Below are 18,777 nucleotides of genomic sequence, written 5' to 3' on the forward strand. Positions count from 1 at the left end.
AACAATGGACAACATGAATATATATGCGTACGAGGAAATCCAAGCTTGACTACCAAAATTAAAATAAATAAATAAATAACCATGCTACCAGAGCCATAACACATGGATAGAATCTAGTTTGCAAATTTAATTCATTTCCTCGTTTTCTTTGAAATTTATGTACATGCGAACCAATTAAAAGTGCGCTTGATACAGGTAGCTTATACAATTCATCATCAAACAAGGCAGAAAATGACACAAATCACAACTATAATACAACAATTTCATCCTACCACTTCACATCCAGAGTTAGAGCCTCTGGAGGAACAAGGATGGACCCTAACTGTGTAAAGGACACATTCGCCATTAAATTGCTCCATGAAACTGTATCTACTTCAATGAAAGGATTCACCTTCTCGATCGAAAGGGGCTTCAGCCTCTCTGCTTCAACTCTTGCCATTACCTCAAACCATATTCTTTGGACATTTGGCTTTGTTCTCCACTCTGCCAACTTAGTGTGGAGAGTGTCGTTGCTCCTGACATGTCTTTCCAGTTCTAGCTGAAAGCGGATGATAGCAGATGCCTTGATCTTAGTTTTGAGAAATCTCAATTGTTTTTGAAGAATTCTATCACCAAGAAAGCTCCGCAAAACTCTTTCCACCATGGCAATCCCCGAACTCAAGGAATCAATGGGGCAATCATGCTCCTTGAAGACTCCGTAACACTTCTCAGGCAACAATTCAATTGTGTCCTTAGAAACCAATTGAGTTTCAATGTATGCATCCCTATTTCGAGTCTTATATGCAATTAATGATGCAGCCCCTAGAACTTGTATAGGAAGTAATGGGATGCACATAGAATGGCGAAAGGCCCAGAATTCATTTTTCACCTCGTTATTCACAAGACTTCTATTTACCAAAAACCCAAGATTGGATGAGTGGAAGAGAGATACTTCTTGCGCTCTTCTCACTTCCACCGTGATGCCTTCACCAACAAGAACTCGATTCAAGCCCTTAATAGAAGCGTTCATCTGGCATAGATGTCAACATGTCCAGGCAGTTAGTGGTAGAATTAAAGAAACTTTCCCATGCAGCCAAAATAATAATAGCCATTTATGGGACTATAACAGATGCATCAATAATTAAACGTCAATCCTTGAGTATAACCAGACATTGTCAAACAAACTGGTCCGCAAACTATAAAAAGAAAGAAATGCAAGAAAAGCCTTTGTTGATTGAAGCTATCCATTTCAATATGATGCCATCGAGGTGAACTCAACTAGCCTATACAAGATTGTTTCTGAAATTTTTAGTCTTGCTTTATCTCCTTTTTCTAAGCAAAATTGTATCACAACTACTCATAAGCTTAACAGAAAAGGAAGATATCCTCTGGAGATGTTTACGAGAGAAAAGGATAGTCAACTATCTCGGGAATGATTTGTAAAGTCTAAAACAGATCCAAAAAGCTCTAGCAACATTGATTACTGATCTATTCAACTCCCCACTTCTTCACAACCAAAAAGAAATTCCCACTTTTCTTGGGACCATCAAAATTGTATTGCTTGAGCAACGAAGGTAGCCACTAAGAAAAAAACAGCTTTAGAAACCAGAAACCAGAAAACAGAAACCAAAATCCAAAGTGACCATGAAATGCTAATCTTGACTCTTTTCAGTCTCTAGAACAATAGATATGAAAAATCGTTTCCCTCGTTTAAGATTTCAAGTAATTGACACCTAAAGCATTTTGAAACCGGTTGGTGCCCCAACAGAATTTTAAACATATATGCATCAGAGAATTATCCTAAAGAATCACAAAGAGAGAGGGGGGGGGGGGGGGGGGGGAGAGAGAGAGAGAGAGAGAGAGAGAGCTAAAAAACTAGAAGAAATTATCAACGAATTCACATACGATACAGAGAAGCAGAGATTTACTGAGAAAAACACTACGGACTGAAAGGTGACCAATAAGATGCAATTTTGAAGATAAAGAAAGATTCCCAAAGTGGGGGCTAGATTCCTACGCTTCCAGATTCTTATCCATATAAAAATATAGCAATTATGCATGCATGGACCACCATCTGCTTAACGAAGAATCTGGTTCAGCCTTCTATCCCATACATTCTCAGATTTAGTCCCATTACCAATAAGAGCGAGCTAAAACCCAAAAAATGGCAACCTTTTACGCTCAGTTTCAATAAAATATATATATATATATAAATATATCTATTATATCAGTCTCAATTCCATCCTAAAATATATAAAGCCACCTGGGATGGAAATGGAATGAGATTACAGTATATAACCTAACTCGTACTAAAATATAAAGCATACCGGCAACTGTAGCGAAACCTCATCGCTACCACCGACCAGCAACTCAAACGGACCCTCCACTTTAAACGTATCAAGCACGCCCATAGAACCAACCTCGCCGACCAAAGACCCAAAATCGCTTTTTTCAGTCCCGAGCTTCTTCCAAGAATCCACTCCATCCACATATTTCAACACCAGTCGAGTCCTGCCAAACGCGACCCGATATTCGTACCGTTGAGCACTCCCAAACCGGACCTTCTTCAGATCCAACTTCGAAACCCTAACGTCATTCAAATCCCACCTCTGCCTCGCCGATATTTCCTTCAAAACATCCTAAATTTTCCACAAATTAGGATCCGGTGAGAGCGTAATTAATGGTTAAAAAAGATGAATCAAGATGAGATCCGAGGAACGTACCTGTATGTAGTTGTGGCTTGAGTTCGAGGTGTTTGAGGAAGGAATATATGCTAGAATTAAGGTTGGGAGTTGAAAGTAGACGAGGAAGTGGAGGAGGAGAAGGGACATGGGCACAGGGAAACGACTCGTTGTCATCAGTTGTTTCGTCAACAGTCGGACTCTGTTACTGTTAGCGCCCCTTTTTGGTCGTCGGCGATCGTAACTCGTACGGGCTTTGGGCAGGTTCCAACCCAGTTTAGGATCGTGAAGTAGTAAAATGACGATAATGCCCAGATAAAAGGATAAGTGTCAAACGTTTACTGTGCGTACATTTACAAAAAACTTCCCAACATCAGATATTTTTTTTTTACAATAAAAACATATTTACAATCTAATATATTAAATAATCAAATTTATGAATTTATTTTTATAAAAAAGTTTTATAATTAAAGTATTTTTTATAATAAAAAAATATTTAATAAATAAAGAGAATTATTAATTCTACACCGATATCTTATATAAGTTTACATAGCTGACGAAATTTAAAGTGTTGTATTAGATGGACTTTACAAAAAAATTATATCATATAATCTACCGTTTCATATTGCATCCTTACAAAATTGTAATAGAGAATAAGAAAATATCTTATCATCAAACGTTAAATTGTAATGTTATTTTTATTGTAACATCAATTTTTAAAACTACATCAAGTCTTCGAAGTTCATAGATTCACAATCATAAAACTTATATAGATCTAGCAGTTTTCTAAGATTGTATTTAAATGTTAAGATGATTTCGCATGATTTGAATTTATCTGTGAATAGTAATATTTTGTAAATTATATTGAGATGTATTTAATATAAATAAGTTAAGATATATATTTGAATATATGAAATAAATCGTGATGAATTTAAATTTTTTATAATAAATTAAAAAAATAATAAATCCTATCAATAATTGATTTGAGATGGATTGAGATTATTTTAACAACCTTGCTATTTTGATTTGCATAAATGCTATATGTCTGGAGAAAATGTCATGAATTTGTGTCTCGGCAAAAATTTTTTAGTTTTTTTTTTTATTATTTTTTTAACTTGGTGATTAAGGAAATATTTTCTAGTGATGTTATGAATTTTTTTAAAAATATATATATATATATTTAAAAATATAAAAAATGTGAATGAAAAAAAAAACACACACACACACACAAAAACATTTTAATATAAAAAATGTCCTCGTTACCGAGCTGGTTCTACCGTTCTACACGAGGATGTAGCACTGCTCCTCTTTGGACAAACTTTACTCTCACCCATAAAACTCATGACAAAATCCACCAATTGAGTTTTTTTTATTATTTAATGATTAGAGAAATATTTTTTAATAAATTTTTATTTTTTTAAAAATGTTTAAAGTATTTAAAAGATGTTTGAAAAAAAAAAAAAGGAATAAAAATAAAATGTTTTGTCGTTCCTCACCGCATCACCCTACTCTTGTCATTAACTGCTCCTTCGACTAGCGTCAGGAGTAAGTTTAACGACCCACTTAAAACATGATACAATAAAACAAAAGAGAAAAGGGTTAAAGAGCAGCAAACAAGGTGGAAGTTGATGAAATACATGAGCAAAAGTCGATACAAACAACAACCCAGAATTAGGTGTAATGGCCTGTTTTGGTATGCAGTTACCAACAGATGGTTTCCAAACAGAAATATAGACATGATACAATAAAACAAAAGAGAAAAGGGTTAAAGAGCAGCAAACAAGGTGGAAGTTGATGAAATACATGAGCAAAAGTCGATACAATCAACTACCCAGAATTAGGTGTAATGGTCTGTTTTGGTATGCAGTTACCAACAGATGGTTTCCAAACAGAAATATAGACATTTATTACATACTTATAACAATAATCACTCCGACTGAGTGATCCCCAACATGCATATAACAATGGGGAATTGAAGCTAGCTCTGAGAACCACCCACTTGCCATGAACATTTTTAAGATGAGATGGTTAGCTCGTCGACCAGAGATGCGATGCTGTATGCCAGTATGGATAAATTCATAAGCATCCAGCATGATAGTAGAGTACCCGCCAGACTTCATCACTTCACCAATTCATCATCATCAGGGAAACTCCAAAGACAACATCTAAGAGAATCAGAACTTTTGCACCAAAGTCTAGTCGATGGCAGCACCGGACTTCATTGTAAACCAACACCCCGCAGATATTTGAGCCCTCCAAAGCCAAACTCCGTAGACTGCTGCAAGCTCATTTTAAGTCCTTGACTAGCGAAGTGCATTTCAACTCCCCCACGGATAATAACCAATATAAATATAGGTATGAGAAAAAGGAATGCTAAATATGTTTCCTACATTCCTCTCTTCCCACTTTTCATGCAGCACTGGCGGACAGCTGGGCCATCCAAAAAGTAACTGATAGACAAGCTATCCATCGAGAACCAATTGAAGTCAGGCAGGCACATGATGGGAAAAGGGTTGAATGTTCACAAGTGCTTAGTGATGAGGTAAAAGAGAGGATAAACAAGTTCTAGAATCATCATCCAGATGAAATAGTCGTCACCAAAGATCATTATCGTGCAAGCAGAGGGAAATATGTCAAAAAACTGCCACCACTTTCCTACCCACTTGTGGTTCATATATGGTGTCTGATACTTTGGATGGAGGCCAATAGCGAAACACTGATCTCCCTATAATGTTTTCTATAGGAAGCGGACCCCTGATGACATGGTAAACAAAACAACATGTCAGGAAATACATTAAAAAATTAAAAAATTGAAAGCGTGTTTATTGGACCAGCATCAATTGATATTGTCATTCTTAGGGGTGAGTATCGGCCGGTCCGGACCGGCAAAACCGACCGGACCGGCACTGTTTGGACCGAACCGAACCGGACCGAATTGGGACCGGTCCGGTCCGGTCCAATTTTTAAGGGACCGAGAGGATTCGGTCCGGTCCCGGTCCGGGAGTTTTTCACCCCGGACCGAACCGAACCGGACCGAATAGAAATTAAAAAAAAATATATTTATATATATTATTTATATAATAGTTGTATATAATTAATTATATAATTATATATGGTATAAAAAAATATTAATAGTCTAATATAGACTATAGTTATAATATGTATTAAATCACTATAACTACATAGAGTATTAGTAATAAGAGTATTACTATTATTTAATATAGTATTACATATAGTATTACTATCATTACATATAGTTATTAGTTATAGTATTAGTACTAGTATAGTTATTAATACTAGTATAGTTATTAGTACTAATAGACTAATAGTATTAGTTATTAGTATTACATATAGTTACATATATAGTTATCACTATAACTATTATTACATATAGTTATTAGTTATAGTATAGTTATTATTACATATAGTTATTAGTTATAGTATTATTACTAATAGACTAATAGTATTAGCATATTACTAATATATATATATAATAGTATACTATATATATATATATATTAAATATATTACAATATAATTACATAAGTATTAAAAAAATGTCATTAGATAAAAAAAAAAAAAAAAAAAAAAAAAAAAAAAAAAAAAGTCAACCTTGGACCGAATGGACCGACCGGACCGGACCGAATAGGACCGGACCGAACCGGTCCTGAGGGAGTTCGGTCCGGTCCAGGGTGAGAAAACCCTGGACCGAATAGGTTCGGTCCGGTCCACAAAACCTCCCCGGACCGAACCGAACCGGACCGAACTCCCCCCTAGTCATTCTCATACATTTTGTATATAAATTTCTGATGGGCTAGATTTTAACATAATCATATTTGAAATATCTGTAGAAGCCACGTCCTGAAAATGATTCTTTCCCACCTAATTCAACAGTCTCAAACTAAAAAATCATCAACAATGATAGATTCCAGAATTACCAGTTATGAGAATCAAAACTGTTGTTGCGATTGTCTCCCATCACAAAGACGGAACCTTCGGGAACAAGCTGCAAAATCAACAAGAAGAGTGGACAAGGTTCAAACATGCAAGGCATGGTGACAGATCAGTAACAAGAAAAGAAAGTAATGATGAACATGAGGCATTACCACAGGATCCATCTCATAAGCAAGTGGCTCTAAAATGAAATTTTCATCTCGAACAACGCCGTTCACATATAATTTTCCATCATGAACCTATCGCATGAAAAGGCAAGTAATATCCAAGGTGGTAGAGATAAACATAAGGAAAAAATTTCCTTACATAAAAAAGATGAAAGGAAGAAGTGTATATAAAAGTATCTTTTATATACCAAAAAAAAAAAAAATAGACTGCAAGAAATAGATGGAATTAATTATAAAAGGATTCTAACCTCAACATAGTCTCCAGCCCTTGCCACGACTCTTTTGATGAACACATCGCCAGAACAAAAGCCATCTTCCTACAAGATGCAAACAATTCGCAAAATCAGCAATTCCCACTTAAACCAAGAGATTTTTCCATGTAAGGCACTTCAAAGTAGTTTCCATCCCATAATACCTGTAATATTGGTGCCTTAAAAATTACTATATCTGAAACATCGGGCTTCCTGAAAAGGTATGTAACCTGTGGTACAAGAACAGAAGCAGAAATATCAGCTTACCGTCCAAAAAGAGAAATGAAAACATTGACTATAACTGTCTTATCTCTATATTTCTGAACCGTTCAATCAAATTTATCAATTAGCCTGTGAATCCACCGTAAAATCAGACATCTTCCAACACAAATTATGATCCCTAGATACCATTTAACAACGTAAGAAACATGCAAAATCTTCGGGAATCCATGGAGTGCACTAAAGGAATAAATCAAACTTTTACAGCGCTTATTGCAACTACAATATACAATAAAAACCATAATGGAAATTCGGGAAAAATGTTCACTCCTATTGAGATTGTTGAATTATCAAAATAATCTGGAAGTATATCCCAAGCAACTGGGAAAAAGTCTATAAATTTAACACGAATTTTAATTACAAAAACTCGCTAATTGGTTGGATGTAAGTCGCATCAAGTTCGATATGGAATCCATCCAGCCAGGCACATGCCCGTTCCCGGATTAGAATACCAAAAAACGTTTTAAAATTAAATGAGTTCAGCTAAATGAACCTTCTCGGCCAAAACGCGGTCGCCGACATCCAGTGTAGGGTACATCGAAGACGACGGAATCGATCTCGGCTCCGCCAAAAACGACTGAGACGTCAAGCTCACAGTCAGAGCAATGAACACAGCCTTGGCATCCTCCGAACACAAACTCAATATCTTCGATAACCACCCGCTATTCTCCAACGTCTTCTGTTTGAACTCTGAGCTCTCCTCACAACACTGTGTTCCCCCTTTATCCACAACCCCACTAGCCGACTCGTTACTAGAAGGAAGCCAGTTCGATCCCTGTAAGAAGGGAAATATCGACGAGGCCTTAATGGGCGAAACCCCGGAAACGCCGAGCGCCGTGGCCGACGTACCCGACGCGCAGGCCGTTGACTTCATAATCGAAATCGAGCCCAGCACAATCGGGCTTTTGCACTTATCCCCGATAACCTCTCCGGCGAGAGTGGAGTACAGAGAAGCCGAATTTTTGCCCCAGTTATTCGGTTTAGGACGGTCCACATCGGATCGGTAATTGCGCACCGTGCCGGAGGTATCGTGCTCGGGCTTCTCGTTCGGACCGAAGGTCCGAGGACGGAACCAGCACTCGTGAGCGGTGCGGCAATGGCCGGCCCGAAGGCCGGCCGAGGATGCCAGGTTTTTGGCGACAAAGCCGGAGAAGTTGAAAGTAACCCGGATAGCCATGTCTAGAATTTTGATAAACAAGATGAAGAACTGGTACAGTGTGACTTCGGTAGCTAGCAAATTCGATTCGGGAAACCCTAGAATCCGAAAAACGCAATTTCCACAGAAGACAACAGAAACTCGGAGACGGGTGGGTGGAATCGGAAGTGGAAGCTACCGCTGGGAAAAGAAATCGAACACGATTGGGAAATTAGGGAATCGAAATCCTTTTGGCTCTGCGTTCAAGATGGGGATAGCTTGGAGGTCCAGAGCAGCGAGAGAGCTAGACTCCGGGGCCGAAGGAATTGGGACGTGGAGGAATACCAGCAATGGCGAGCTTGGACAACTTTTGAATTTATTAGACTGCGGCTATGTCTTGATGATGAAACTGGACTCGTTCTTCGTTATTATTACGATTCTGCACCTCAGCATCTTTTATTATATAATGTAGGCAGCAAAAGAAGAAAAAAATGTTATATTATCTTGTATTTGTGGTTACAATATTTTTTTTATATATATATTTATTTTAATTATAGTCATTTTCCTTTTTTAATATTTTTTATTTTAAATTTTATTATTCTGTTTCAATTAATTTATTTTATTATTCACTCATGCATTATCCCCTTAAATGATGCATAAACATGTGTACTTTTTATCTACAATTAATCCTCTAAATTGATATTTCTAGTTTTATCAATTCCGTTTAAGTTCGGTTTAATTTTTTAATTTTAATATATTAATATTATTAATATATTTATCAAAATAAATATGGTAAAAATTTATTAAATAATAAAATGTATTTAATATATATTTTATATTTAAAACATATATTTAAATAAATATTTGTCTAAAATTAAAATATTATGTTATAAATTATAATATATTATTTCATACATAATAAAATATTATATTTATAATTATACATAATAAAATATATTATATATAATATTAAAAATTAAAAAAATATATATATAATAGGTTGAAAAATATGAAATTAATTCTAGACCAGATTTAATCGATTTTTTAAATAAATGAATCGATTTTAAGAGGTTAAAGTGCAACGGACATTTCAAGGCTTGATAAAAAGAACAAAGTTCAAGCAGCCAAAACATGCCAGCTATCTGAATCCAAGCCAATCCAAATTAATCTTTAGCAAGATTCCCTCTTGGCTAAACCACACGGATAACAATTTGGTCATCCGACGGTGACGTTGATCGTTGGGGCTAGTTTGGATATTTGGTGGAAATTCGAGGGTGCTTGTTAGCTCTGCACTGCTATTATTTACTTTGTTTGACTTTGACCAAGAATGGGTTTTTCGCAGCACGTTCCTGCGACTTTCCTGCTTCCCCGACCGGCCACAACAAGCGTGGAAAATTCGTGCCACCAAAACGACCATATTACCCCCCGTTCAAATTTATTCAACGCTCCACTCAGCATAGTTTTTTAGTAAATTCCCTTTATAATATATTTGAGTCCAGCTATGTATCTGTACGTCTGGATGTCATGGGCCCAGGGCATAATGCTGACGTGGCAGATCAAGAAATTCATCAGGACTCTGAAAGAAAAATTTTATTTGAAATACAGAACTTTTATTAAATGAAAAAATAATAATATTACGTATAGTTTTTATTTAGAAATTATAATATAAGTCTAAATAATTCTAATTTTAAAAATTTTTAAAATTATAAAAATATCTCTCTTAAAATAATATTTTTTAATATTTAATAAAAAGCCTATATATGCAGTCCCTATTTAAAAATTACAAATAGAATTTTTTATAAGAAAAAGTATCATTTTAGGAGAGCAATGTTATGATTGAAGATTGTAATGTAGGTTTAAGTAATTTTATTTTTAAAATTTTTTAAAATTAAAAAAATATCTCTTTTAAAATGATATTTTTTAACATTTAATAAAGGGTCTATACATACAGTCTCTATTTGAAATTACAAATAGAATTTCTAATGAGAAAAAATATCATTTTAGGAGAGCAATGTTATGTACAATCTCTATTTGAGGATTACAATGTAGGTTTAGGTAATTTTATTTTTAAAATTTTTTAAAATTACAAAAATATATCTTTTAAAATAATATTTTTCTCATTTAATAAAAGTCATGTATATACAAGTCTTTAAGTGAAGACTGTAAATATAATTTCTCGTTTACTCTTAGGAGAGATATTTTTATAATTTTAAAAAATTTTAAAGATAAAACTGCATAAACCTACTTAGAATTCTCAAATAGAACCTGTAGGTAGCATTACTCATTTTAAAAACTACATTCTAGTTCGTCAACACTTAACTAGAAGGAAGAAATTGCTCACCATTTTAGGACATCATTTTCGTTCATCCATACTCTACTGATATCACTTTTACACACCATCTTAGACCAAAATTCATCATTTTGGTTCACGTCTTAAAAGATTTGAGTCATTTTCATGGAGTTTGGAGGCTCACATTCTCCCATTTTCAGATCAAACCCACCATTTCACATCACCCCCCACCGCCCGACTCTAACCAATTCATTTTTTTTATTTGAGATATCTTCAAATTCTAGCTCTCACCAAACTCTCAAATTTTAGAAGAAAAGACCCCTAAAGCTCCGAAACCCACCACCATTTGAGGTGCTCTTTGCAAGTGCAAAAGAAAGTGGGAGATTAGTCAAAGATAATGTTAGAAGTACTATAAGATGTGCCTACTAAATATGCAAACTAATAAAAATAAGTTTTTTTTTTCTTTTTCTTTGAATATTTTTTAAACATAAATAACAATTAACCTTATTTGTTTTTACAAATAAGATTAATTAAAATAAAAGTTAAAAATTGAATAAAATATTATTAAAATATATTTTTTAATATTATTTTTATTTTAGAATTTAAAAAAATTAAATTGTTTATTTTATTTTGTTTAGTAATTTAGAAAGTTATAATAATTAGACAAAAAGAGATGAGTTGAGAAGTGTTTTCTAAAAATAGACTTAAGAAAAGATAAAAATATATATATAAATTTATTAATAGTCACTTTTTTAATCATTAAAAAATAAAAAAATAAAAGAAAAATATAAGAGTGGGATGCCCTATATAACCAACCCCCAATTATATTATTTGTACCAGTGAGAGGAGGAGAAAATAAATTACAAATAAAGAGATGATAAACAATAGGTTTAGATCCATAGTTTTTGGCTCTTTCAAAAAGAGATATTTCAAGTTTGAGATATAAAATTTTTATTTTATTATTATAATTTTTTTAAATTTTTACATGAAATATTATAAATAATTTAATTTTTTTAATCTTATTTCAATTTTTTTTAATTTTAAAATGATAATAATATTAATAAATAATATTTAAAATTTTTATTTAAAATTTAAAATTTAAAATTCTAATCTCACTTTCAAAACCTGCCAGATGTTTGCTATGATCCAATCGAGAAAGAGACATTATGATGGTCTGGTTTGGTGTATTCCTAGGAAACCTATTCTCATACGGTTCTACGACCTTTATGTTCTAATTCGAGAAAAACATAAACATAATTGGATAGTTAGAGATTAAAAAAAATAAAAAAATCTGATCCTCGACTGTACTCAAAGAAGACCAATGGCTGTACCAGCACGTGAACTCATTTGTCGACTAGGTCACATCTTGATGCTTTGAGACCAAGAAATCTATCGGTGCCATGCATGTAGTCGTTGAAGTGGCTAAATCATGGCGTGTGAAGTTCACGCGCAAAATGAAAGGCTCGTAGTCGTTACGGTGTTGCATGCGTACGTAGCTTTTAACAATAAGCGAAAAAACAAATATAACCTTGGACCGATGGGAGAGGAAGCATTCCTTGCTCCAGACGGAAAAAAGGTTGGGGACTCTTGGTTTTCTTGAAAGAGAAATGAGAGAGAAGATATGAGCAAACTTTGAAAGCGACCAAGTGAGCAAGGAAAACATGGATTTTGGTGGCTGCGTCTTTGGAGAGGGCCGTGGCATGGGACTGGCCGACTGAGATTGGAAAATTGTCAAAGATGTGATTTGATGGTTGGGTCTTACTCATGAGAGTTTTGTAGGTCAGGAGAGGATAAGATGAGATTTATCTTATTAGATAAGATGTCATATAAATAATTATTCAATAAAAAATCATCAATAATATATAAAAAATATGACTCTTATATAATAAAATAAAAGTAAATAGTAATATAGTATATAAAATTTTTCGATTGAATAATACATAGAGTTAGAAGGATGAATGGTTAATATTGTATAGTTGGGTAAACTAAATGAGAAATTATATTTATAGTTTTAAGGTATGTAGGATCTGTGTACTCTTATTGAAAAAAGTAAATACATATAAAATTTATATAAAAATTATTTTTTAATAGTATATGTCAGTTTGTTTTAAATAGAATGCGTAAAACTTACGCACGCTAAAATTTTATCTAGCATTACTTAAACCAAATACTGTAGTTGAGTTTTTTTTTCTTTTTTCCTAAGCGTAGGTTCATATTCGTATATTTATATCTTTTTAATATCATGCTTACTGTATAGTTTTTAAATTTTTAGAAGAAAATTGTGTATAAATATGACACGTGTTATAGGCTATAAAAATGATAGTTATATGTGATGCCAATAGTTTCTATAAGTAAACTAATGGAATTATCATTGAAAGACTTATTTGAAACAAGAAATCTCCAAGTTTTGACCAAACCATCCTTATAATAAGAAAGAACATGTCCGAAAAGGTTCTATAACTAGGGGTGAGATTCGGCCGGTTTGAATCGAAAAAACCGACTGGATTGGCCATTTTTTAATCAAATTGAACCGAATTGAGTCCAGTCTGGTCCCGTCTAATTTTGGAATGACAAAACCACCCTTATAATAAGAAAGAACATGCCTGAAAAGGGCCTACAACACTTATTTTGAGCAACTCTTCCCTATGATGGCTAAATATACGTACCTTTTTAGGCTGCCTTTAGAAGCTAAAATGATTTTAGATGATTTATGAATAATAATGTTTTATGAATTTTATTAAAATATGTTTGAATATAAATATGTTTATATATGTGTTTCAATGTATGAAATAAATTAATATGATTTTAACTTTTTTATGAGAAATTAATAAAGTAGTAAGTTCATCAATAATTAATTTAAAATGAATTGATGTGAGTTTATATTTCAAACATAGCCTTAACCTCGCTTTCATGTATGAACTTATTCTATTCTAAAATCCTTCATCCTAATTTCATTTCGAGACTAGTATGAACTATGCGGATTTGGGGAGTAAGATGAGATCAAAATTTTGTAAATAGTAGTGAAATAGTTTGAGTTAAGTATTTTTCAAATTTAAAAAAAAAACATAGATAAAAATTGAATAAAAAATATTATAAAATTAAAATATTGTAAGAATATAGTTTATAATATTATTTTTATTTGAAAATTTGAAAATGTTTGAATTGTTTTTTTAGTTTTTATTTAAAAATTTGAAAGAAGTTGTAATGATTAGTTTGAAAAAATTGTAATAATTAGTTTGAAATTTTTGTATTTAAATTATATTTGATAATAAGATGAGATGAGATAAAATAAGATTAGATAAAAATTTGGTGTCTCATCCTATACCCCAAACCTATCCTAAGTAACTTACTCAAATATTTTTATGACATTGTGATAAGATGTTATAAAAAAATTTATAAAACAACTATTTATCAGTCCTCTCATCACCAACACCACTTTTATCATCTCATTGATAATCAATTATAGATATAAAAGCTATACTCAAATCTTAAAATCAAGATTTTAAAATTTTCCACCTTGAATTTGATGAAATGTTAAAGATAATATCAAGTAAAATCCAAATATCATAATTATCAATTCAAGAAACTTGATTTTCATAATGATGAAGAGATTTACAGCTTATTTCATCCCTTGTAAATTTCTTACAAATAAGAATATATACTTTATATTTAACTAAGGGTGTAAAAAAAATCAAAAAATTGATTGAACTTGATCGACTGGTGGGTTCAGTCTGATTTGTAAGTGGTTCAGTACGGTACCAATTTTCATATTTTGAAAATCGGTTTAAATCAAACCGGACCGGTATATATATTTATAATTTTTTATATTATATTATATATTATATGCTAAATCTCTAATTAATCTAATATGAAATTCTAATCTTATTATTCAAGTCTATTAACTTATAACATAAAATTAATATAACATACGATAAAACATAAAATTAATCTTATAAATTTTAATATAACATTTGATATAACATATAAATTTTGATTTTAAAGAACATTAATATTAAATTATTAATATAAATTTACTTTTGATATATATATATCAATAATAAATACATTTTTAGCATAATAAATTACAATATATATTCTTTTGTAAATACATAATACATTTTTACACATTTAATCATATATACTCATAAAAAAAGTCTAGAACTTATATAGACTATAGTTAAATTCAATACTATATCAATATGTATTAATTATTATAAAATAATATATTTATACTATAATATAAATAGACTAACAATTTAGTATATATAAATATCATATATTACTAACATAAACCAAAATTCATCATTTTCGTTCTCGTCTTAAAAGATTTGAGTCATTTTCATGGAGATTGGAGGCTCACTTTCTTGCCATTTTCAGATCAAACCGACCATTTTCCCCTCATCGCCTCTAACCAATTCATTTTTTTTTTTATTTGAGATATCTTCAAATTCTAGCTCTCACCAAACTCTCAAATTTTAGAAGAAAAGACCCCTAAAGCTCCGAAACCCACCATCATTTGAGGTGCTCTTTGCAAGTGCTAAAGAAAGTGAGAGATGAATCAAGGATAATGTTAGAATGACTATCAAATGTATCTATTAAATGTGTAAATTAATACAAATAAGTTTTTTTTTTTTCCTTTTTCTTTGATTGATTTTTAAACATCCATAACAGTTAGCCTTGTTTGTTTTTACATATAAGATGAATTAAGATAAAAATTGAAAATAGAATAAAATATTAGCAAAATATATATTTTTAATATTATTTTTGTTATAGAATTTAAAAATGTTGAATTGTTTATTTTATTTTGCCTGATAATTTGGAAAGTTATAATAATTAGACAAAATGAAATGAGTTGAGAAGTGTTTTCTGAAAACAAACTTAAGAAAAGATGATATATATATATAAATTTATTAATAATCACTTTTTTAATTATTAAAAAAATAATAAAACAATAAAAATATAAGAGTGGGATGCTCTATATAACCAACCCACCCCCCTAATTATATTATTTGTAGTAGTAAGAGGAGGATAAAATAAATTACAAATAAAGGGGTGATAAACAATATGTTTATATCTATGTTTTTTGACTCTTTCAAAGAGAGATATTTCAGATTTGGAATATAGGATGAGATATAAAATTCTTATTTTATCATTATAATTTTTTTAAATTTTTACATAAAATATTATAAATAATTAAAATTTTTTAATTCTCAAATCAATTTTTTAAAATTTTAAAATCATAATAATATTAAAAAATAATATTTTAAATTTTTATTTAAAATTAAAAATTCTCATCCTACTTTCTAAACCTACCAAATGATTTGTTTTGGTCCAATTGAGAAAGAGACATTATGATGGTCTGGTTTGGTGTATTCCTAGGAAACCTATTCTTATACGGTTCTACCACCTTTATGTTCTAATTTGAGAGAAAATATAAACATAATTGGATAGTTAGAGATTAAAAAAATAAAAAAAATCTGCACTGATCGTCGACTGTACTCAAAGAAGACCAACGGCTGTAGCAGCACGTGAAGTCATTCGTCGACTAGGGCACATCTTGAAGCTTTTGAGACCAAGAAATCTATCGGTGCCATGCATTTAGTTGTTGAAGTGGCATAATCATGGCGTGTGAAGTTCACGCTCAAAATGAAAGGCTCGTTACGGTGTTGCATGCGTACGTAACTTTTAACAAATATAAACATGAGTAACTTGGACCCATAGGAAAGGAAGGACTCTTTGCTCTAGACGGAAAAACGGTTGGGGACTCTAGATTTTCTTGAAGAGAAATGATATGTGCAAACTTTGAAAGCGACCAGGTGAGAAAGGAAAACTTGGATTTTGGTGGCTGCATCTTTAGAGAGGGCCGTGGCATGGGACTGGCCGACTGAGACTGGAAATTTATCAAAGATGTGATTTGATGGTTGGTTTTGAGTTTTGTGGGTGAGGATAAGACGAAATTTATCTTATTATTATTGTAAGACGTGATATATTTATTATTTAGATGATAAATAATTATTTAATAAAAAATTATTTAATGATATATAAAAAATATAAATTTTATATAATAAGATAAAAGTAAGATAGTATTATAATATATAAAATTTTTCAATTGAATAATACATAGAATTAGAAGGATGAATAGTTAATATTGTATGGTTGGGTAAACCAAATGAGAAATTATATTTATAGTTTGAAGGTATATAAGACCCTGTACTCTTATTAAAAAAAGTAAATAAATATAAAATTTATATAAAAATTATATTTTAATAATAGATGTCAATTTTTTTAAATAAAGTGCATAAGTTCGCTAAAATTTTATCTAGCATTACTTAAACCAAATAATGTAATTGAGGTTTTCTTTTTTCTTTTTTCCTAAGCATACAACAAGTTTCATATTCGTATATTTATATCCTTTTAATATTATGCTTATTGTATAGTTTTAAAATTTTTAGGACATAATTGTGTATAAATATGACAAGTGTTATACAGATTGGCAATAAAATGACAATTATATGTGATGCCAATAGTTTCTATGAGTAAACTAATGGAATTATCATAGAAAGACCTATTTGAAACAAGAAATCTCCAAGTTTCGACCAAACCATTCTTATAATAAGAAAGAACATGCCTAAAAAGGGTCTATAACTAGAGGTGAGATTCAGCCGGTCTGAATCTAAAAAACTGATCGAACTCGCTACTTTTAAACTGAATCGGACCGAATTGAGTCCAGTCTGATCCCATCCAATGTTGAAAGGACCAAACCATCCTTATAATAAGAAAGAACATGCCTGAAAAAGGCGTACAACACTCATTTTGAGCAACTCTTCCCTATGATGGCTAAATGTACCTTTTTAGGCTGCCTTTAGAAGCTAAAATGCTTTTAGATGATTTATGAATAGTAATATTTTATGAATTTTATTAAAATATGTTTGAATATAAATACATTTATATATGTGTTTCAATATATGAAATAAATTAATATGAGTTTAACTTTTTTATAAAAAATTGATAAAGTAGTATATAAGTTCATCAATAATTAATTTAAAATGAATTGATGTGAGTTTATATTTCAAACATAGCCTTAACCTCGCTTTCATGTATGAACTTGTTCTATTCTCAAATCCTTCATCCTAATTTCATTTCAGGAACTAGTATGAACTGTGCGGATTTGGGAAGTAAGATGAAATCGAAATTTTGTAAATAGTAGTGAGATAGTTTGAGTTAAGTATTTTTTAGATTTTGGAAAAACATTGATAAAAAATTGAATAAAAATATAATAAAATTAAAATATTGTAAGAATATAGTTTTATAATATTATTTTTATTTGGAAATTTGAAAATGTTTGCATTGTTTTTTTAGTTTTTATTTAAATGAAAAAAGTTGTAGTGATTAGTTTGAAAAAATTGTAATAATTAGTTTGAAATTTTTGTATTTAAATTATATTTGAAAATAAGATGAGACGAGATAAAATAAGATTAGATGATAATTTTATGTCTCATCCTATAGGCCAAACCTGCCCTGAGTAACTTACTCGAATAATTTTATGACATTGTGATAAGATGTTATAAACAAATTTATAAAACAACTATTTATCAGTCCTCTCATCACCAACACCACTTTTATCAACTCAGTGATAATCAATTATATATATAAAGGCTATACTCCAATCTTAAAATCAAGATTTTAAAATTTTTCACCTTGAATTTGATGGAATGTTAAAAATAATATCAAGTAAAATCCAAATATCATAATTATCAATTCAAGAAACTTGATTTTCGTAATGATGAAGAGATTTACGGCTTATTTCATCCCTTGTAAATTTCCTTCAAATAAGAATATATATACTTTATATTTAATTAAGGGTGTAAAAAAAATCAAAAAATTGATTGAACTTGATCGATTGGTGGGTTCAGTCCGATTTGTAAGTGGTTCAGTGTGGTACTAGTTTTCATATTTTGAAAATCGATTTAAATCAAACCGAACTGGTATATATATTTATAATTTTTTATATTATATATTATATGCTAAACCTCTAATTAAT

General features: G+C 31.1%; 1 protein-coding gene across 1 annotated transcript; it reads right to left on the minus strand.

Annotated features, from left to right (window-relative positions):
- Positions 1-103: 103 nt before the first annotated feature.
- On the minus strand, positions 104-8,849 carry LOC122298793. The gene is made up of 9 exons (XM_043108650.1): positions 7,805-8,849; positions 7,197-7,262; positions 7,030-7,098; positions 6,767-6,853; positions 6,599-6,666; positions 5,303-5,414; positions 2,703-2,978; positions 2,307-2,618; positions 104-1,009 (listed from the first exon to the last, which is right to left on the minus strand). The coding sequence occupies exons 1-9, from the start codon at positions 8,486-8,488 to the stop codon at positions 269-271; spliced, it is 2,415 nt and encodes an 804-aa protein (XP_042964584.1). The 5' UTR covers positions 8,489-8,849; the 3' UTR covers positions 104-268.
- Between the last annotated feature and the right edge of the window lie 9,928 nt (positions 8,850-18,777).

The sequence above is a fragment of the Carya illinoinensis genome, chromosome 16, assembly GCF_018687715.1.
Source record: "Carya illinoinensis cultivar Pawnee chromosome 16, C.illinoinensisPawnee_v1, whole genome shotgun sequence".
In the NCBI taxonomy this organism is placed as follows: domain Eukaryota; kingdom Viridiplantae; phylum Streptophyta; class Magnoliopsida; order Fagales; family Juglandaceae; genus Carya; species Carya illinoinensis.